Source organism: Cricetulus griseus, chromosome 3 (genome assembly GCF_003668045.3).
Source record: "Cricetulus griseus strain 17A/GY chromosome 3, alternate assembly CriGri-PICRH-1.0, whole genome shotgun sequence".
Taxonomy (NCBI): domain Eukaryota; kingdom Metazoa; phylum Chordata; class Mammalia; order Rodentia; family Cricetidae; genus Cricetulus; species Cricetulus griseus.
Window position 1 is genome coordinate 14,161,295 of NC_048596.1, and position 22,892 is coordinate 14,184,186.

The 22,892-nt window shown below is 50.1% G+C and overlaps 1 protein-coding gene across 6 annotated transcripts in view; it reads left to right on the top strand.

The window, feature by feature from the left end:
• Positions 1–22,892, top strand: part of Sh3pxd2a (SH3 and PX domains 2A) — a 205,923-nt gene that overhangs the window by 77,971 nt on the left and 105,060 nt on the right. For all 6 annotated transcript variants that reach the window (XM_027407080.2, XM_027407072.2, XM_027407073.2 and 3 more), the window contains exon 4: positions 15,490–15,566. In XM_027407080.2, the coding sequence (XP_027262881.1) occupies positions 15,490–15,566 (77 nt within the window). The remainder of the gene's footprint in view (positions 1–15,489; positions 15,567–22,892) is intronic.

The window sequence follows — 22,892 nt, forward strand, 5'->3', positions numbered from 1 at the left end:
TCTGTGAGTTCAGAGCCAGCTTAGTCTACACACTGAGTTCCAGGACAGTCAGGGTTAGGGCTAGCACCTAGCCCTAACCCTGTCAAGAACTGTGAACCGATCAAGGTGTGGTGTCACAAGCCTGACCCAGCACTTGTAAGATGGAGGCAAGAGGATCAAGAGTTCAAGGCTAGTCTGGGCTATGAAGTGAGATCAAGACCAGCCTGGGCTACATGTGACATGGTCTCAAAAAGCAAAGCCAAATAAACAAACGAAAACCACTGGCATGGTATCTGACACCTCCCTATTTGTGAGCCAGTTAAGTTAGCTTAATGATTTCATGCTAACCATACAAAATATAACACTCTTGAATCAGAGATATTAGACTTCATTATTGCCCAGTAGCCGGCTTGAGCAGTGGTACATTTACATCTGTTCTCGTTCCTCCAAATTCCCCTGAGGTGACATGACAGGCAGGGAACGTCGCCTGCAAAAGTCGTGGGTGCAGTATAGGAAGACAGCCTACATGTTATGGTGTCCACATCTTTTATTACAGGTAGGAAGCAAACCTGCTTCTTCACCACAGAGAGATGCACCCAGGTTGTTACCTTTGGAAAGATAACCCAAAACAAATAAACCCACCTGTGGCAATATCAGAGAGCCAGGGACAGTAGTCTCCCAAGTGTTTCTGGGACTGCTTGGAGGGGCGGGGCAGAAATGGAGTGCTTTGGGTTCTCTACCAATCATGACTGAGTACAGCCTCTTGGTGCAGCCTTCTGTTTATGTGGAACCCTCTGCCTTGTTTTAAAAGACTATTGTGGAAAATCCATCTCCTGTTGCCCATCCTGGGATTGGACTCCATTTCCTGTGTATCCTGAGTTTGCTGGCCCAAAGAGCCTCCTTGGGAGGAAATGGCCATCACAGAGCAGAGCAGAGTGTGTATAGCTGCTGATGTAAAAAGCAAACAACTGTGAGGGGCCCAGGGACCTCAGAAGCCAGGCTGTGCTAGGTCACCTTCCACGTACGAGCTCTCTGTGCCCCTTTGCTGGCCTCACCGTACCTCTGAGCTTCCACAAATCGGGGGTTCTAATAACCTGCACCCCCAGGTGGATGAGGGATGGAGCTATGAGATGACTTGGGCCCCACAGAGGGACCCCATGACCATAAGCAAGGCAGGGGCTGCCAGCCTGAAGATGGCCTGCTGACCTCTTCATCTCCCAGGCCTATTTTTAGACAGCAGGCTGCTTACTTCTTTTGTACTGCCTGGACCGTTTACATACCAGTTCCTTAATGAAGAGGTAGTGTGGAGCCCCAGTGCCGGAGGGTGCCTGGTGAACCAGAGACAGGGGGCCTTCCTCTCCCTGACCGCGGAGCCCTGTGCAGCAGATCCGGTGTTTGTTCAGCACCAGAGGAAACAGGGGGAAGGGATGCTCCTTAGTTCGTCTGGGGAGAGCTGGCCCTCTTGCTCAGTTGTATGTGTTTCTCCGTCTCCATAAGCATCAGACTAAGAAGCCTTCCCCAAAGAGTCTGGGAGCTGGGGCAAGCGATACCTGAGCTCTGGCAGGGACCACAGCCTCTGAGGGTGAGGACCTGGGAAGTTTCTGGACACCACTGGTAACCTGAAATGGCAAAAAGGCAAACTTCTGTGATGGGCCTAGGACAGACAGTGTCTTTTGGGAATACTGGGGCATAAAGAAAATCAACAAAATTACAGGCCTGAACCACTCACCTCCATCCTTTGGGGAAATGCTGGGTCTCCCCTTGTAATCATAGCTCCCACTCTATAATCTGGGGCCAGCGGCTCCCAAGGCCTGCTGTCTGGTCTGTGAGCGTACTGCTCTGAACTCTGCATGGAAGAGCTGTGTTCCCTCCTCTCCTGCCACAGATATTTATCAAGCACCTACCGTGTTCCGGGACCAGCTGTAGGCACCAATGATATAGCTGGAAACTAGAGGCCAGACCACTGTGGACAGGAAGCCTATCTTTCAATGGGGGTGGGGGATAGGGGTGGTGGCAAACACATGAACAATTTCCAATAGGGACAGGGACCAGAAAGGAAAAGAACTGTAAGTGAGGTGGCCCATGATACCTGAGATTTATTGGTCAAGAACCTCTGCAGCAGTGACGTCTGAACTGAGCCAGGCATGGGAAGAGCAGGGTCCAGGGACAGTAGGCTAAGAGGACAGCAAGAACAGTGACCTGAGAGGCTAAGGATTACGTGTGAATGGCATGTGATCAGTGGAGAAGGGGGTCAGGCTAGCTGACCTCAGAGAGAGTTGGGCAGACAGGAGATGGGGCCAAGAAGGCTACCCCTGAAGAGTGTGTGAACTGTAATGTCCCTTCCTGTCAGCCCCAGAAGCTTCCAGCCACTCCCCCCCCCCCAGGTCCCTGCAGGTGTCATCTTCACAGTGCCCTTGTCTGCTCCTGAAAGTGAGTGTGGGTCAGGCCCCAAACCCTTTCTCTACCATATCTCCACATTTTAGAGCCAGGAAAAACTAGCCACTTGGTCAGAATTTTCTGTCTGGGTCATTTGACATTCAGGAAATGTGCTCTGGCCTGGAAGAAGTGCTGGGTTCCAGTTCATTCCCTACTCATGTCTGTAGCACAATAGTGAAGTTAAACCAGAGCTGTCAGCAGTCCCCTGCTTGTTGACTCCGTCATCGCAAGTGATGGCTGTGACTTCAGGCCTCTGGGACACTCATGACCTTCCCCACCCTGTTGCCCTTCACCTTGGAAATAAATAATTTCCTTCCTAAAGCTGGATGGCCTTTTACAAGGTCAAATCTTTTCACTCTGTGCTCCGAGATAACAGTCACACTCTGGTGTCCCTGGCAGTGGTGGCGTCAGCAAACTCACATTCAAGTGGCAGATGGATCAGTTACTCAGCCAAGATTTGGTAGTGATAAAAAGACAAGGGGGAAACTGAGGCAGGAGAAGGAAGAAAATGGGCTTCATGGGGCCCATGAGAGTGAGATGGGCTAATCTAATCCTGCTGTATCAGGTCACACGGAGTGCAAGGTGGGGAGAGGACTGGGGACCTCCATCCGATTGGGCAGAGTGTGTTCACAGAGGTCACACTCAGGGCCGTGGGTTTCTCCCTGGATGGTGCGGGTGCTCTAGGCTGAGAGAGCAGACTTCTGTCTTGAAAGGACTGGCATGTGTCACACAAGAGGTGGGAAGACTGGAGGTGACCAAGGCAGGCAAAGAATGAAGGCTGGATCGGAATGAGGTGGATATTGGGGGCATATCAGTGAAGGCACTGTGGACTGCAAATGGGGGCAGGGCGGGGTCAAGAATGATGATGCCATAGATCCATCTGTCAGGGTCAGCCTTGACCAACATCTTACAGCGGCCCATTCTCAGACGTGCCCTGTGTTCACCATAAAGGGGAGAGAAAATGGCTCCCTCCCCTCCCCCTCAGGTGGCCACTGCGCTTGGAACATTCCAAAGATCTTTGGGAAGACACAGCTCAGGTTGTAGAGCACTTTCCTGTGTGCCCACGGCCCTGGGTTTGATCTCTGGCACTGCATTCATGGGGCGTGGCGGTACATGCCTGTGGTCCCAGCACTCAGAAGGTAGAGGCAAAAAGATTGAAGTTTACTCTCATCCTCAACCACAAAGCAAGTTTGAAGCCAGCCTGGGTCACCTTGATTGGACCCAGTCCCAAAGACAGAGCCCCGCCTTTACTCTCCTCTGACAGGGTCTGAGCTGGCTCTTGGAGCCCCATCTTACCTTATAAACTGATACATCCTTCAGCCCCTGCTGCCTGGCGTGGAGCAGTAGAGTTGTCAGACCCAGAAACCCTCCCCGGGGAGTTTACAGCCCTCCAACTCCACAGACCTCAGTGCTGACCACTAAAAAGCCTCAGGCTGTCGCCTGCATGGCCTGAAGATGAGGTCTGCTCATCTGAATATGCCTTCAGAAGACAGGAGAGGAGCCTGGGGGAGGGCCGGGCCAGGCTCTATGCCTGGTTTGTCTCTGCCGTCAGAGGCCGGATAATCCATAAGGAAAAAATAAAAAATCATAGCTGTTTCCCAATGGGTCAAAGTATAAGGAACCAGGTTTCGCCCTAGTGAGAAAGAACTTAAAAGGGCCTCAGAGAAATGAGCAGGCTTTGGGCTCAGAGCTGCTTTTACACCTGGGCTTCTACTCAATGCTACCGGTCTGACTAAAACAAAACAAAACTGACAAAACAAAAAACCACTTCTTTGGGGAGGATGAGCAGAAATAAGCAAGCCTGTATGGTCTTTCAGCACAGGAGGCCTTAGAGTTAACACACTTAGGGTTCAAATCTCAGCTCAACCTCTTTCTAGCTTTGTGACCCTGGGCCAGTTCCCCTCAGCAGCCCTGCACCTTCACTGTGGCTTGACATCGGCATAAAGCCATCAGTGAGGCGCAGTGACCACCCACAATGCCCTGGTGAGTGTGATTCTCACAGTGCAGTGAGCCTGCTCTCTGGCTGTGTGGATGCAGTCTTCTGGAATCTTCTCCAGGAGTGAAGGTTCTTAGGCGTTTGAGGATTTGCTGCTCAGAATGAGGTCAGCAACTTGGGCATCATCTGGGTGTTGGTTAGAGGCTCAGTGTCCCCCTGAACTGGCTGGATCAGGACTGGGTGGTACCAGGAGCTCGGTAAGGGATGAGGGACACTGCTTTAAGGCCCACAGAGCCCCTTGATGGGCCACCCGCTTTATCTTTAACATGCTCTTGGTGTCTAGCTATGTTCAGTCTGTTCATGTAAACTACTGACCCAGCAAAGACAAATCCATCACTGAGTCAAAACAGAGGCGTATAGAATGGGAATCGGGGCCTCATGTGGCCACTTGATGGAGACTATGTCTTGGCCTGGTGTCCTTACAGAGATGCCTGCCTGCTTATGGGGTCTCCATCAGTGGGGTGGGATCATGAGTAACAGCACGGCCACCCGTTGCTCACCACTAGTCTACGTGGGAGGACTGAGTTCCCGCCACACTTTCATCAGCCGTGAGTCAGGATTCTCTCCCTCTCATCCAAGGCGGAGGGCGGGGGCGGGGAGGGAGGGGGAAGGAACTGCCGAACCAGGAAAATTGCTAAAGTTTTTGTTTTAGAAGTTTCTCCTACTATCCAGATGTTGTAGCGGACACCTGTAACCCCAGCATACGCGAGGAAGACGATTATAGATGTGACATCAGCCTGAGCCTCATTTCCTGTCCCCATAAGACCTTGTCTCCCCCGTTCCCCTGAAAAGGTGTCTCCGGAGAGGGGAGAGACCAGTCCCCAAGTCCCCAGGCCCTCTGTAGGGGACATGTGGAAGCCAGAGAACACTTCCCACTGTGCGGATCCCAAGGATAGAATTTGGATTATATGGCTCAGAGACAAGTGCATTGCCCACTGAGCCATCTTGCTATCAGCAGCATGGCATGAGAGTGACTCAAACCTAAGCATTCACTTATGTACTGCTAAAAGGGAAAGAAAGCTGTTGTGGGGGTCTTGGGCAGTAACATTAAGACAGAAAAATAAGCTGAGATTTTTAAGGAATCTCTTTTGCTCTAATATGGACATGGTAATACATACTTGTAACCACAATACTCTGTCTCCAACAAACAAATAAATAAATAGGTGATAATACTAATTGCAAACCAGAGCGACAAAATAAGGAAGCCCTGGAAGACATCTGGGACAAAGGTGTGGCTGCTGGCCACACTCCTGGCCTTGCACTTTGGGTCTGAAAGTTGCATTTGCAGGGTTAAGAGTTGGGTGAGAACGGCTTCAGTGGACGTACTGGGTGGTGGGGCGTTCTTACTTACTGGACAGGTACATTCCTGCAAGACAGAGGGCAGCTGCTGTTCAAAACATGTGGCTGGTGGCCCAGAGGTGAGGGATTTTGTTTTGTTTTAGTTTTTATTGACTATATGGAAAACATGGTAGACCCTTCTGAGAAGCTATGGATGGGGCCTGTAGATTAAACAAAAGAAATTAAACAATGGTAAATAAGAGAAAACGAATGCCAAAGGATTATAGCTACTACTCAGTAAGTGTGTGTTTTCCCAGAAGATGTACAGAGGGGTTCAAGCAATCTTATCATCCTACTGAATGACAATAAATCTACAGAGGAAGACTCACAGGCTGGGAAGGGCTTGCAACTTCCCATGGCCACTCCCTAGGGAGAGACAGAGCTGGCTTCAAACCTACACCCCTCCCTTCTGTGTCCTGTTAGCTTTAGCTGCCCCCCTCCCAAAAAATAAACTTAGAGAAGGAAGGATGACAACCCATTGTCACCAGGTGCAAAGGTGAAGACCGGGCCCCTGGCTGCATGTTTCCTATTGTGTGCTCACTGCAGAGTGACTAGTGAGATTATCAGTTGAGATTTGGTATAAAATGTTGGCACGCTGCTTACACTGGGGCTTTTTTTTTTCCTGCAAACATGTGTCAAGTTTTATATTATTTTTGTTGTTGTTGTTCAAATATAGCGATTAGAGGCTGATCGGTGCTTTCTTTTCAGTAGTCACATGCCTACAGTAAAGGTTTTGTCTAGATTGAGTTTTTTTGTTGAGGTCACTCAGCCTAGCTTACTTTTTGCCACCTAGTGGCAGATCCTCAAATTGCAGGTATAGTGCCCCACAGGAAATACTTAACTTTCTGTAGGTTGATTTTGGAAACCTGTGCCTATAAAGAAACTATGTAGTAACGCCACACATACTGCTCCTAAACCATGATTTAGCATGGGGTAAAAATGAGGGTAAAAGGAACCCTCTTTACCTTTGTTTTTCTAGCTGATGACAAATCCTCCAAATTTCCATTTGGGGCATGAAATAGAAGTTTGGGAAATGTTTGATTCTTGGTTTTCCTTGTTCACTCTTAGACCTTGAGAAAGGCCTCGGGCCTACTTTTCTGTGTTAACATCAGCATGGTCTCCTGTGCTTTGTCATTCCATTCATTCAGACTTCACACAAGGAGAGTCCCAGCTGGGGTCCCAGCTCCATTAGTATATGACTTTTCTCTAAAAGCCATTAAGATCAAAGGAATAAGTGCCTAGTGATGGAATATTATGCAAAAGGAAAACATCTCAGGGAAATAGGGGTCTTCTGGCCCTGCCTCAAATCTGACCATACTGGCAGAATGTGGCTGCCACTGCATAAGGCCAGCTTTGTGCCCCTCTTATCCCCCTGTCCCCAGTTGCTCCCGTTTCCTTTGAAAGGTGCAGAAAGCCCCCTTGTCTTGAGTGTTTTCCTGCAAAGGGCTCCTACTGAAAGACAGCACACACAGCCAAGGCGCTGACCTTCACCTTTGCCCCTAACTTACTTCTGACAAAGAGTTCTTCTCTTCTATTCCTCTATGTCTTTTGGGTTACAGCAGCCAAGGCTAGCAAGAATTGATGAAAATATAAATAGAAATGCAGTGTATAAGTAATGGTGCTCCCCAAATACTGGAGGCGTGAATGCCTGCCAAGCAGCAGGCAGCCACAAACCACGCAGGCGTGAGAGTGTGGGTTATCCGGTCACTTCAGTGTCTGCCGGGTACTTGCAGCATGCGAGCAGGGCCTTGTGAAACCCTCTCTTTCAGTGTTCTATGACACCCTCCTAGTCTGCTGCCCTGGCACCCACCAGCCGTGTGACCAGTCACATACAGCAAAGTTAAGCCCCACTGCCTGGACCCAGATTTGGCAGTCATCCCATCAGCTAGCTGTGTGACTTAGGGATACCCAGAAGCTACCACTGAACTTTAGTCTCTTCAACTCTGGTCATGAGAATTTTAGAAACTTGGGTTTGTAGAGAGCAGGAGCCATGCCTTATTTCATCTCCTGAAGTGGGCGGGAACCTAGGACCAATGGCGTGGGTCAGATGGGCCCCTGGGTTCTCTGAGGCAGTGTCACTGGATTGCTGGGTAAGGGTTAGGATTGGATTTTGACATAGAAAAGATGGCTAAGTTGGAGAGCCTGGGCAGTGTAACTGGGAACTACTGTGCGAGCCAGGCCTCTCACTGGCTTTTTGAAGCTCGGCAAGTCACGAAGTTGTCTGAGCTTAGCTTTGACCTAAGAAAGTGAAGGATTGCATAGGATGGCTTCTGAGGTCGACGGTGTGTGTGTGTGTGTTTGGTTGGTTGGTTGGTTGGTTTCTCTGTGTGGCTGTGGCTGTCTTGGAATTCACTCTGTAGACCAGGCTGCCCTTGAACTCATAGAGATCCCCCTGCCTTTGCCTCCTGAGTGCTGGGTGCCACCACCACCCACTTTGGTCTCTTAGTTTTTACCCCCATGATCCATGGGGATAAAAACATGGCAGGACCACAGTTTGGGCTCATGTAATGTTAGCCAGCCAATGACAGGGCTGGGCCTCTTTCCTCAGCCCCCGATCTCAGACTTCAGATGAAAGAACTCAGAATGTACTTCTGTCCTCTTATGTAAAAATTGTGATTCTGCAGGGATGGTGTTGCATGGTTGTAATCCCAGAACTCAGGAGACTGCAGCAGGATGATAAAGAGTTTGAGGCCAACTTGGAGCAAGACCCTGTCTCAAAAACAGTGTTTTTAATGTGTTGAGGCAATAGCTCAGTAGCACAATGGCTTTTTAGCATGTGTGTGAGGTCCTTAGTTCAGTCTGCAGTGTAGAAAATAAACAGGGGGTCCTTGGTCCTGAAGCCCAGGCACTCGAGTGTTTCTGAATGTACCCCAGCGGCTTCACTTCCCCCTGTGTGATCAAGCTGTTACCCGTTCAGCTGCTTACACCATTCATAACCCACACCCCGGGTGTCACCCTAGTGCCTCCTTCCTCAACATAATATACCCCACTCTGCAGCCACCTTGAGCTTCCGTCAGCTCTTCAGATGGGCCTGGCCACTCACTCTCATCACTGGACTGTTGATGGGGTTGCTCCCTCCCGTCTGATCACACACACACACACACACACACACACACACACACACACACACACAGTCTTCTGTGAAGGTAGAGACCGTATTGGACACTGTCACATCCCAGCCTCCATTGCCCTGGGTTCAGGAGGAGATATGGTAACAGAACTAAAAGCACAGGCACCCTCAGTCCGGAGGTGGGCAGCAGGTAGACTGCATATCCCAACTCCACCCACCGTTACTAGAGTGTGACCTGTGGCAGGCCACTCAGCTTTTGGAACCTCAATTTACCCACCTGTAAAATGGAAGTAACTACAGTCCCCCTGCCTAAATCATAGTTTACTATAAAGCTCAAATAGCAGCCAGTGGAAAACCTGGTACATAACACTCAGCTCAGACCACGTGCCTGGCCTGTCTTCCTGCACCTTCACACCCTTGCAGAACAGGGGTAGAATTCCATGGGTTTGGAGGTTGTGAACGGTTGACTGTCTGGGCTCAGTTCTGCCAGCTGAGCCAGACCTCAGAGAAGCAGGCTTTTGGGATGATGCCCCATCTCAGAAGAGCCAAGCAAACACCCCTCTGGCTGGCCGGGCCTCGCTATGGTCCTGAGGTTTCCTTGCGAAAGGGAACTCAGACAGAACGTCCCAAGGTTCAGTAGTGAACAAAGGACTTTCAGGTCACTTCTGAGCAAGGACTGCCATCTCTTACCCCACAAGGCTGGGCTTCTCTATTGTGGCCCTCAAAGTGGCCTAGCTACCACACACACTGTGGGCCATCCCTCAATGAGAGGCAGCCAGGAAACCTTGGCCGGTATCCCTCCACCCCCTTCCCGAGGACAGCTCCCCACAGGGGCAGAGTTGAGGCAACCAAGCTGAATGGAGCCCTTTATGCCCAGCACCCACTGGGAGGGAGGCAGAGCCACTGCCCACCACACCCACCACACCCAAGCCCAGGAGGAGTTGAGCGGGGACACTTGGCCTCAGTACCAGCCTGTCTATTAATCAGGCTCTCTGGCCCCACTATGTCTGGGTCCTGGAGGATGAGTCCAGCCTTTGTCTCCAAGGTGGCAGCCCCAGTATATGAGCAGAGAGGGGGGGGGAGGGAGAGGGAGAGGGAGAGAGAGAGAGAGAGAGAGAGAGAGAGAGAGAGAGAGAGAGTGTATACACACATATGTGAAAATGAGAGATGCCCAGAGAGCAAAACTGTGGACACACACCCACTAGTACATTGATTGCAGCATTTAGTGCAAGCCAGTTGCCGGCTGCATGAAGGGCCTTGTGCTGAGCCCTAAGCACACATGAGTTAGCATTGTGCTTGCACCCTGTTCTGTAGAAATCAAATGGAGAGAGGCTAATCTGAGAAGTGGTGCATTATGGGAGTGACGGACTCTTACACATAGACATACATGCACAGTGAATAAATATAGAAAATTTAAAATAAAATAGCTGGACATGGTGGCACAAACTTGTAATTCAGCAGTCCAGCACCTGTGAGGCTAAGGCAGGAGAATTATCACCAAGTTCAAGCCAGCCTAGGCTACATCATGAGTTCTAGCCTGGGCTACAGAGTGAGACCCTGTCTCAGCAACAGCAACCACACAACAAAGGATTCTGGCTGCTAGAAAGTGGAAACAGGTGTGGATACCCTGGTGCACACCCAGCTACAGGGAGGCTAGGATGGGACAATCATTTGAGCCCAGAGGTTTGAGGACAGACTGGCTCAAAAAAATGAAGAAGAGGGAACGAGGGATGGAAGGAAAGAAGGAAAACAGACTCAAAGGTTGGCTCTGTGGGACTCATAGGCCACCGGAAAGTGACAGACAGCCCTGTGTCCATACACTGCTTCTAGTCCATTTTCCAGACAGTGGTCCCTCTGGGTGGATGAGAAGGATTGCATACAGAAAGCATACTGTGTCCAGGAGTGTCACAGCTAACCTCCAGATTGATGGTTCTAAGTTTTGGGATTTTTGTATATGTGTGTGTGTGGGGGGGGGGGTTCACTACAGGGTTTCTCTGTGTAACCCTGGCTGTTCTGGAACTTGCTCTGTAGACCAGGCTGGCCTTGAACTCAGAGGTCTGTCTGCCTCTGCCCCTAAGTACTAGGATTAAAGGAATGTGCCACCACCACCCTAAGTTTTAAAACTTTTTAAAACTTTTTGCCCCTTAAGCCTGGCTCTGGGTGCTAAAGTCATCTCTCTTCCCCTCTCCCTTCCTCCCCCCCCCTCTCTCTCTCTCTCTCTCTCACACACACACACACACACACACACACACACACACACACACTTGCGCGCACACGCACACGCACACACACACACTCGCGAGCACTATGATGCCACAGCCCTTCCTCTAGCTGTATGAGCTGTGACAACAGCAAAGTTATTTTGAAACTTTGGTTTTGACACAGGGTTTCACTTTGTAGCCTAGACTGGAACTCATGTCGGTCCACCTGCCTCAGGTGTCCAGTGCTGGGGCTACAGATATGCACCCTCACACCCTGCTAAGGGTTACAGTTTCAATCCATGGTGAAACAGTGGGTTTTTATAAGACTGTTTCTCTGAGTGAAGGAGCCAGGGAGTTGGACAAAGTGCTCGTCCAGCATGCAAAAGCCCCCGTTTGATCCTCAGCAATACATAAACTGGGTGTAGTGACACAAACCTGGAATCTCTGGATTTGAGTGCTTCTCTCCTATAACCTGCTATAGTGGATTCACTATGGTCCCCAAAGACATGGGTTCAAGTCCTAAGCCCTAGAACCTGTGGACATAGCCCTCATTTGGAAAGGGTCTTTGCTGTATAAGTGAAGGGTCTCAAGAGGAGAGCAGGGTAGGCATGATGGCTCAGTGGATAAAGGTGCTTGCCTCTAAGCCTTATCCCTTGACCTCACCTGATGTCTGCATGTGTGCATGTGCAGTGTGAGACGTGTGTGTGTGTGTGTGTGTGTGTGTGTGTGTGTGTGTATCTGCATGCATAGAACGCTCACATAGACATCTACATAACACATAGTTTTAAATCTTAAATACTTGCTTCAGGGTTGTTGCAAGGATCGATCAAGTAGCCCCAGTAAACCCACAGCTACTGTGACTGTTCATCGTCCCTCCCTTTGCCTCTTTCGGGTCCCCAGCCCCACTCAGGATCCATCCCAACAGTTTTCGGAGCTTAGGTTCCAATGGAGAAGGCAGAGGCCCCAGCAAGGAGGTGCTTGCTACATGGTGGTCAGTGACCCAGGCACAACTGGGACCCAGGACTCTTGCTTGAGGCCCCCTCAGTGCAGCCCCAATGGCAGGAAGAGCCACCCTGCTCAGTGCTGGCTGCTCAGTGTCTCCAGCTTTCTTCCTGACTTCCAGGAGCCAGTTACCTCTTGCTGGGTTGGTTCTGTTTCAGGTGGAGTTTGATCTGCCCTGCGATGCTTATTTTGTTTCTGGGACAGCTTCTCATAGCTTCTAAGAGTGGCTGCAGCCGAGCCTGCCACAAAGGGGCTGCAGGACATTTACAAGCAGCCTTTAATGCCCTGTGGTCTTGGCTTCCTTAATGGGGATTTCCCTTCCTCTCCTTTTCCTCCTTCCCTTTAATACGGTCCCTGGTTTGGCCTACCCAGTGCGGTTTGGATTCCTCATGGAGAAGTCAAAACCATGGAATCCCTTCCAGGCCTCCCCTCCCTCATCCCTGTGGGCTGACGGGGCCAAAGCTCCAAGTATAGAAAAGAGGCATTGCTCAAGAGAGCCACCCTGCTGGGGTTTAGAGACACTAACTGCAAGCTGCTTTGCACCAGAGAAGCTGATCCCTGGGCCTTGTGGAGGGGATAGGAGGCATCACCCATGGTGGGCATCACCCATGGCAGGCTGGCCTTGCTTCCAGCAGCCAGTGTGACTTGTGCACTCTCATCAGGCAGAGGCATCCTTCCCCTCACCTCACCCTTCTCTAAGCCTCTGCACTCCCTGGAGTCCCAGAATGCATCTTTATCCTTCACCAGTTCCAGCTGCAGCCCTACAAGGCAAGGCTCTGTCAGAGGTGTGTTGGCTTTGGGATGAAGGCTGGAAGAGGAACCCAGATGGCCTCCACATCTTCCTCACTCTCCCTGTCCTCTCACAGAATGAGAGGGGTAGGGTTGCTGCTTGTGGAAGGTGATGTCTCTCTAGGCTGCCCTGAGTTTCTTCCATCCCTCACATGGTCCTTCGGGGTCCCGCTCTACTTTGGGTATCACAGTCTGCCTGGTCTGACAAGCAACTGGCTCCAGTGGGGAGCCCGGAACTTCAGCCCAGGGACACCCATCATGTTACCAGTCCCGAGAGCCATCTCCCTGTACCAAGCATTGGCTTAATGGCAAAGGCTACTTTACACAGCATCCCCACAGCCACACACATATACACCTGTGACATATGAGCAGTAAAGTGGCAGACAACCAAAAAGGAGAAGAAACCAAGAGGCAGGAGCAGTGAGGGCAGTTTCCCCTGTGAGAAACAGTGTCACTAGTATCTTAGTAAATCACCAGAAGGTGTGGGGTGGGGGATCGAGTGTACCAGGAGGGTCTTAATGGAGCACCTGCTGTGTGACAGGCCATGCTAGGCAGGTCCTGGGAGCAGATGGGGGGATGAACCGCGTGCCACCACATGTGCAACGATGAGCTGTGCGAATGCGAAGCCCGTCACGAGGGCAGTATGTCCTGGCGATCCTGTCTCACCTATGCAGGGCTGTCGACCTGTACTGTGGTGACAGGAAGATCAGAGGCCACTGAAGCCTCTTCTTGCGGGTCCCAAGGTCCCCTACGTTCCCCATTTCCTGCCAAAGGCTGCTTTAGGAAACAGCTGGACTCTGCCTGAAGGAGGCCTCTTAGCCAGAAGCAGCAGAATGGTTGCCCTGGAGTGCAGCTTTGTGAATGGCTCAGCTACCCAAGCCTCTCTGGCCTCAGAAGGGAGATCTCTGAGGAGCACTGCAGTGGCTCCACAGGACCCAGCTTCCGCTGCACGCGGAGAGCTACCTTCCTGCATCCTCCCTCCCCTCAGTGATGTTCACGGTGCTGCCCTTTCTCAGAGGTGATGCCACGCCAACAGTCTCACAGTCTCCTGGCGCTGCTGCAGGGTGAACAGCCTAAGCTAAGGCAATGGCCTCCATTAGTCCTTCACTTGGTCCCTGACAGAAACCCAACTGCAAAATCCAAGGGTAGCTCCAGACTGAGAAACAGCCACATCCAACTACTGAAGTAGCAAAGGAACTGGCCCTTTCCTAGTGGTCTTGTGGCTGATTGTCACTCATGAAGCATTTATGACACAGTACCGAGCTCAATAAATGCTTCGTGAGTGGCAAACAGCCACAAGACCACTCGTTGCTAATTTGACTAGATGAAAGCCTGGCGCCCCCAGTGGCCAACTTTATTATCACTGGAGCATCTAGCCAAATTAGTAACTATGGGAAAGAGACGGCTCAGAGCTGAAGCTCATTGGCTCAGAATGGGTTCTGTCCGTGCTTAAGCCAATCACTGTGTCTCTGGCTGATTAGCCTGCCATGTGCTAACCTGTTGCCAGGGGGTGTGGTTAGCTTTATTGGCATTACAAGGCTTAACATGGAGACCTTTTCCAAAGGACAGTGGGGCAGATGGGGACAGCAGAAAGGTGTTCCAGCTCTAGCTGTATCCGTCACCTGGAGTTCCATGGGTTCCTTAGTGTGTCACTGATGCCATAACACACAGGAGAATGAGGCATGTTCCCTAGGAATGGGAAATGTGTGGTGGATATTCTAGAAAGAGCAAGAGAGTTCCCAGCTCATGGAATCCTCAAGCAAGGCCTTCTGAAAAGGGGATGGACACTGACCCCAGACACTGACACCGACGGGGCCCAGAAGTAGCAATGTGTAAGGCCTTGAGCATCAGACTAGTGAGTTCAGATTCTAAGTTTGGCAGTTTGAGTTGGATGAACAGCTCAGGAGGGGAGCATTTGCCCGGTATCTGTGAGGTCCTGGGTTCAGTCCCCAGCAGGGGGCCTCTGGGATAGAACCAGCTGCATTTATCAGACTGGAAAAGAACCATGTGTGTTGATGTCCTCATGATTGAATGTGACCATGTGTTGATGTTTGTCATGGCTGAACACACTGAATTGTTCATCATGACTGAGCGAGACCTGAGGGACCAGGACTTCCTGTAAACCTTGCTCATACCTGTTGTGGATGTGCCAGCCTGAATGGCTGAAGGGCTTGTGTTCAGAGAGGTCAAAGGACAGTCCACCTGGAACAGCCATAGTGTCTAGTTGCTTGTCTCACCCTGGAAACAGCCACCCACCTGAACTAAGAATAGGAACCCTTGCCTGGCCAGCAGAAAGGAATGCTGATCTCCTAGGGAGGGGCCGGAAGACAAAACATAGCATATGGGTTGGGCCTTTTCTCGTGTTTACTTGTGAAGTCACTAGAAAGCCACGCCCTAACACTGAGCATTCATTGATCCTGCCACAGACTAGACAAGGTAAGTTGACCAGGTTGTTCATAGATGCCCAAGATGGCAGCCTCCAGGGAGAGGCCCTGGGCCCGCAGCCTTGGGCGCCTCCTGCCCCCCAGCAGAGGTGACAGCTTCTCTCTTGCTTTGTTGGCAGTGGGCTGAGGTGGTGTAGGTGGGGACCAGTTGGAAATCCAAGAGGTGAGGGGATGAGAGGATCTTCACAGCAGCCTCAGCCACAACCACTCTGCTCACGAGGCTCTCTCTTCCAGGCAAGATCCTCTTCCGGAGAAGCCACATCCGGGACGTGGCTGTGAAAAGGCTGAAACCCATCGATGAGTACTGCAGGGTAAGGCTGAGCTCGGGGAAGGGAGGGGTGGGAAACCCCCTGGGGCATGGTGTCCTGGCTGGGGGTGGGAGGTGTGGAGTGACTGTCACTTGGGAGGGATCACTCCTGGACTGGACCACTGTCTGGGACAGAGGGCCCAGGATTGAGAGCTAAGGCTCTGCCCCTTTCAGACTGCATCCATGTTTATAAAATGCTTGGTTAAACCTATTCTGCCAGCTTAGGAGTTAAGCACTGAAAGGACCATAAGGGTGGTATTTGCTGGAGGTGGGAGGGTGATTTCTTTGAATATGGCTTGAATCGGCTCTGAGCACACTGGCATCTAGAATACACATTTGTTTATTCACACAAGATTTAATAGATGCCAATGTACTCTCTGGTTGGTGCTCCCCCCCCCCCCCCGTGTGTGTGTGTGTGTGTGTGTGTGTGTGTGTGTGTGTGTGTGTGTGTGCATGCAGCATTGAAATAACCAATGGCAAGGAACAGATAGGAGTAGCATATGTTATAAAGCAGGGCCTGTTTGTCTTTCTGTTTGTGTTTTGTTTGTTTTATTTGGGGGCCTGGTGCTAATTCTGAACCCAAGGTCTCAAATCCTGTCTTTTATACTGATTATAGTCTAGGACCGCTCAGAAGATACTCATTAGTGTGGTTGGTATTCAAACGTCCAGACTGCCTGTGTTCAAAACCCCGTGTGGCTCTATGAGCTCACTTCACGTAAGCATCTGTTTCCAAGTCTGCTCAATAGGAAAGTGGGCAGTCCCTCCATCGTGGAGACAGAGAGGCCTGAAGCGCATTAGGTATGTTGGTATGTGGCTAAGAGGACACATCCAACAGGTGTCTTTTGCTACTATTGCAGAGCACAGACATTTGTATTAAATAACTAAAAAATTTACATGTATTCAAAAGGGTGCTAGAGAGAGGCTCGGCAGTTAAGAGCATCTGTTGCTCTTGCAGAGGACCTGGGTTTGGTTCCCAGCGCCCACATAACAGCTCACAACCTTCTGTGCCTCAAGTGCCAGAGATCCAGCGCCCTTTTCTGGCCTCCACAGACACTGCATACATAAATGCCAGGCGGTGGTGGCGCACGCCTTTAATCCCAGAACTCAGGAGGCAAAGGCAGGAGGATCTCTGTGAGTTCCAGACCAGCCTAGTCTACAAAGAGAGTTCCAGGACAGGACAGCCAGGGCTACACAGAGAAAGCCTGTCTCAAAAAACAAAGTACAAAAATACATAATAAAAATAAACAAAAGCATTAGATAATTTGCTGTTATTCATGATACCACTGACTTTAATAGAAATAGAATTCACAGTTAATCTGAGCATAGCAGTGCTTGCTTATAATCCTATAGACAGGGAGATAATGAGTCAAAGACCAGCCTAGAATACATACCGAGACCATGTCTCAAAAAACCAACAGTTAAAGATACAGTGTAATGGTAGTGTCTGCCCAAAACCCCGGGTCTGATCCCCAGGCTCTCTAAAAAGTAAAAAACAAACAAACCTATAGCCCAGTGATACCTACTGTGGAGTGGGACTCAAGAATTCCAGGGGAGAGCTGGCTAGTTTAGACATATGCCACCGAGTGTGGCAATTCAGCACCTCCGTGGCAGAAGGAAAGAACCAACTCCTGCATGTTGTCTTCTGACCTCCACACATATGCTGTGGTACATATTCACCACACAGAAAGGGGGGAGGAGAAATATTAAAAGTATTATTTTATGTGTATGAAAGTTTGGCCAGAGTGCATGTCTGTGCACTAAGTACATGAAATGCCCATGGAGGCCAGAAGAGGGCGTTGTGTCCTCTAGGACAGATGTTTGTGAGCTGTCACGTAGGTGCTGGGAACTGAACCTGGGTCCTCTGGTAGAGGCTCATACACAGGTGCACACGTGCGCGCGCACACACACACATACACACACACACACATTTTTAAGAATGCTAAGGTGTGTGTGGGAGTGTGTGTGTGCTGGAGAAATGGCTCAGAGCTTAAGAGTACTGGCTGCTCTTCCAGAGGTCCTGAGTTCAATTCCCAGCAAACACATGATGGCTCACAACCATCTGTGATGAGATCTGGTGCCCTCTTCTGGTGTGCAGGCATATATGGAGGCAGAATGTTGTATTCATAATAAATAAATAAATCTTAAAAAAAAAAAAAGAATCTCAAGGGGGAAGTGGGGGAATGGCTTAGAGGGTAGGGATGTTTGCTGTGCATGTGTGAGAACTTGAGTTTAGAACCTTAGCATTCGTGTACAAAGCCAGATGTGGCTTCATGCCTGTAACCTCAACACTGGGGAGAGCAGGGACAGGAAAAGCCAAAATCCATGGGGCTGGCTAGCCAGCATAGCCGGGGTGTGGGAGGGTGGGGGTGGGGTGTGTTGAGTTTCAGGTTCAGTGTGAAAAACTCTCACTCAAGGGAGTGAGGCGAAGAATGACAGAATAGAACACCTACCTTGATGTACACACGCTCACCCCAGTGAGCACGCTCCCCACCCCCACCCCCACTCCCCACACACAGAGAATTCATTGAGGCTGGGCTTGGTGACACCTATAATCCCAATGCCCAGGAGATTGAGGAAGGATGGAAGAGGTCATCCTGGACTAAATTCAAAGAAAAGAATCCCAGGGAAGGAAGAATAGCATGTTTTATTAAATGCTCTGGATAGGCTCACTAGCTGTATGACCTTGAAAAAATGGGAATGAAAATCATGGTGACCAAGGGTTGAGTGTGAATGCACATCACTGGTGAGTGACTTTGAAAATGCTGTCCCTCTTACTGGTAAGGTCCCTTTCTGTGCTGGTTTGAATACCCCCCCACACACACAGTTGCATATATTTGAATACCTCGACCCTAGCTGGTGGAACTGTTTGGGAAGGATTAGGAGGTGTGACCTTGTTGGAGCAGGTGTGTCATTGAAGATGGGTTTGAGGTTTCAAAAAGCTCACACCATTTTCGGGTAGCTCTCTTTCTCTGCCTCATGGTTGTTTTCTCAAGGTGTGGACTCTCAGGTACCACTCCAGCGCCATGCTTGCCTGCCTGCCTGCTGTCATGTCCCCAGTCATGATGGTCGTGGACTAACCCTCTAGGACAGTGAACCTCAAATTAAATGCTTTCTTTTATACATTGCCTTGGTCATGTCTTGTCAGCAATCTAAAAGTAGCCAAGATGCATTATGTTCTAATATTTTATTAACAGAACTCAAGCACTTAGGAGGTGGAGGCAGGAGACCCAGGAGTTTAAGCCTCAACTACAAATTGAGCTATATGAGACTATCTATACTATCTATAGATTAGTAAATAACCAACCCTACACATTTTAAGATGATAACTGAGTCCTTAGCTTCCAGAAGACCATAGTTCTTCTACTCCCATTGAAGGCAAGTTTGAGCTTTGTCCAGCTTGGCCTGGGTCACATGTTCTGCCCCATTGTAAACCATGAATGAATGGCCCTGAGCTAGCTATCATCTTCTTCAGATCAATATCCTCCTTTCTCTTTAGAGGACATTCACCATTTCTAGATTGGTGGCTGCAGCCAAGCTTTTTATTGCTTTAAGAAGTTAAATAAATGAGCAGAGCTAACAGAGGTGGGGTGGAGGCAGGAGGAAGCCTTCCAGCTGTAATTTATGGCTCAGATCAGCCTGCTTCCTGAGCTGTGGAGCCCGAGGCATCCACAGCTGATTGTGGATCAGCCAGAGGAGGAAGCCCACAGCATCTTCCCTCCTGGGCGTCTGGCTTTCAACCCGGAGCTACTGAAGTGGTGTCTGTAAGAGAGCATCCCCCACCCACCCAACCCCCACACACACCTAGCATGAATGAGAGCAGCCCAGAGTGGGGCTGGTGGCAAAGATCCGGGGTTTGCCATCTGTCACCTCTCAAGTAGGACTTTATGAATGTCTCAGAGGGCCATGCAGGCTGGCCTTTAACCCTGCTGAGTTAGAAAACTGCCTGGCATGGTGACACATACCTTTAATCATAGCACTCAGGAAGCAGAGTCAGATGGATCTCTGAGTTCGAGGCTAACCTGGTCTACCCCACAAATTCCAGGACAGTCAGAGCTACACAGAGAAAAACAAAGCAAAAACAAACAAACCCACACACAAACAAAACAACAGAAGAAAGCGAGCAAGCTGAAGTCCATACTGCAGTTGTCCGAGAAGCCCTCTGACCCTCCCAAGGTCACTGAGATATGCCCACAGAGGTCAGTGCTGTCAACAGCTGGTGCTTTCACAACTCTACCATCAGATGGTGTGGTTTGTGACCGCTCAGTGTCACTGCCCACCAACAATTTGGCCAGCACCATGTACGTTTCATTCCATACCCAGGCTTTGTCTACCACTGTCCTTTTGTTTGGCATTTGATTCGGGGTCTCACTATATGACCATGTAAGTCTCAAACTCACAAGCAACCTCCTGTCTCAGTGTTGTGTGACTCTATCCTTTGGGAGAAGTGAACAAATGTCTGCTCACCCCAGAAGGGGAACTGATGGCAGACCAAGTATGGATGTCATCAAAGTCCATCTTGGTGAACCAATGAGTTTTAGTGAGTGAGTGAGGGGTTACTTACAGGAGCAGAAATTACTTCAGACAGCCACATCACCAAAACCCATCCCAGCATGGGTAACAGCTCACAAAAGTTACAAGTGGGTCACCTGCAGGAAGCTTAATTCAAAGAATGTCCTTTCCAGGTAGGTAAGCTGATCTGAGCCTCTTTTGGGCAGCTTGGCTGGTCCATGCTTCTTCCAGGAAGTTCTGTCCTTACAGCTTATATATGCTTGGGGAAGGGAAGAGCCTAGTGGATCTGATCAGTTTCGGGGACTTCCTGAAGCCTGTGAGTTGTACACTTCTTGTGTTCAAAGCTCTACACAGGGCGGAATGTTTCACCTCCGCTTAGAAGAGTGACTCTCAACCTCCCTAACAGCTGCAACCCTTTATACAGTTCCTCATGTTGTGGGAACCACCAATCATAAAGTTATTTTCATGCTGCTTTATAACTATAATTTTGCTACTGGTATAAATTGTTTTGGTTTGGGTTTTTTTGTTTTGTTTTTGTTTGTTTGTTTGTTTGTTTGTTTTTGAAACAGGGTTTCTCTGTGTAACAGCCCTGGCTGTACTGGAACTCGTTTTGTAGACCAGGCTGACCTCAGACTCAGAGATATGCCCGCCTCTGCCTCCCAAGTGCTGGGATTAAAGGCGTGCATCACCACTGCCCTGAGCTAATGTTATAAATCATAATATAAATATCTGTGCTTTCTGATGGTCTTAGGTGACCCCTGTGAAATGATTGCTCAACCCCCAAAGGGGTCATGACCCACAGGTTGAGAATCCATGACTTATGAGAACCTCCTGTTATTTCATCTCCTGTCTAACATCTAGGTCTTAACTAGCTTCCCTCAGAGATGAAAGGTTTAAATTAAGAGGATTCTGCTACATAACAAAGCCTTCTGAGCACTGGGATGACAGTCAGAACTACCATACCCATCCCGTGCCACTGGCCTTCCCCACAGCAGCTGAATGGAAGTCATTCAGTCTCTCTCTGTTTCCACCCTCCCCCAATCTCCCTCTCCCTTCTCTTAGCCCCCTCTTCTAGGCCAGTCAAACCAGAGTTTCAGCCCTCAGCCTTAGTACCCCATACCCCTGGCCTTTGTCCATTCTCAATGGCTTCGCCAACCAGTCACTGAAAGGCAGGGCTGGAAGGGCCAGAGTCACTCAGCAGATACCCTGCAACTGCTGTCTGGGCAGCCCAAGGGCAGGGAACCCCCCCCCCCACACACACACACACTGGTTCCCTCCTGCCTGGATACAAAGGTGTAAGATTCACTTGGCCAGCGCCTGAGGTCAACCCTGTGATATCACCTGGGTTATACTCGATGGAAAGACTGTCCAAGCCATAGGTCAGGCCGATGAGCCCACTAATGACTGTGTCCTGGCCCAAGAATTAAGGAGGACCTTCAGGACATCTCAGAGATACCAGTGAGGAACACCAGAAGCAGAAAGCCTGGATGTGGATACAGGCTCCTGACGGACACAGTGATGCTCCTGACTGACTGGATGGCCTTAGCTGTCCCTGCCCCTGCTTTCCTCAGGGGACTTAAGTTTTCTGGGCTTTAGTCTCTTCTATAATATTAGAATCATGGTCACATCCTTTCTTTCTGAGTTGACTGAGTATATGAGCCAGACTCCTAGCACGTTCTTCTTGCTGGGAGACTGGCCTCAGCAACATTCCTGCTGGGCTTCTCACAGGCTGTGCTATGCTAACCAGTCTGGCCACTGCCACGGCCAGGAAGGAGGGCCTTTGAGGAACCATCTTGTATGTACCCATGGAAATCATTTTAATTTGGGATCCCAGAACTAGACTTTTTGAATCCTGGAAGAACTGATAAGCAGAGAGATGAAGGGAACTTCCCAGGGCCACACAGTAGATGCTAGCTGCAGTGCTGAGGTTAGTCAGGGGCTCCCGACACCTTCCAGAGTTCTTGCTAGTGCATCACTGCTTTGAGGTAAAGAATGATGTAACAACTAAGATGTTCCAGTTTGCTCAGTGCCAGCCTAGACTCTGTGTCGGGCTCCTCAGACTCATCACCTCTTGGTGGGTGACAGTTACCCTGTCAGAGAGCCACTACAGCCCGTGAAGAGCACGACCAGGACTCACACCCATGGCTGCTTGGTTAATTTCCCACATGACGTGTACCGTGAATGTCCACTGACAGACCCCATGACCTGAGCTGGGACCCTGCCCCCACCATACCTCACTCAGCCTGGCCAGGCTTGGGTTCTTGCTCTGGAATGTCAGTGTTGGTCTGGCCTGGGGACAAGCCACTCAGCACCAGCCACTTGTGCCAAGTGGTTTTGGCCAGACATGGGCAGGCTGGGTGCCTCTGATGTCCACCAACAATCAGGATGAACCCCTGACAAGTTAGTTCCCTGCAGGCTTCCCTGCAGCAGTCAAGATGTCGCTGTCATTCCACCGAAAGACTTCTTTGTCTGTGGCCCACGTGTCCTCTGCCCCAAGCATCACTTGCTCTCTTTTAGCATGAAGAGGCCTCTGCTCATAGAGGTGCGAGTGTCTGGTAGGGTTCAGGGACCTCTCAGCTGGCTGAAGCTTGTCTTTCACTGCCTTGTCTTTCGGACACCATCCTGACAGCCACTGCGCACAGCCCTGCCCAAGTGATGGCTTTTCTTGGTTCCCGCCTAGCTTGAATCCTTACGACCCAGGGAACCTCTGCCTGCCCCCAAAGAGCCCTTTTGTCCATGCCTGGCCACCACCCTCCTTCCTTTTCCTCTCCTGCCTCCCTCTCTGTCTCTCTTAATCATTTTTTTCCCTTCCATCCTTGGG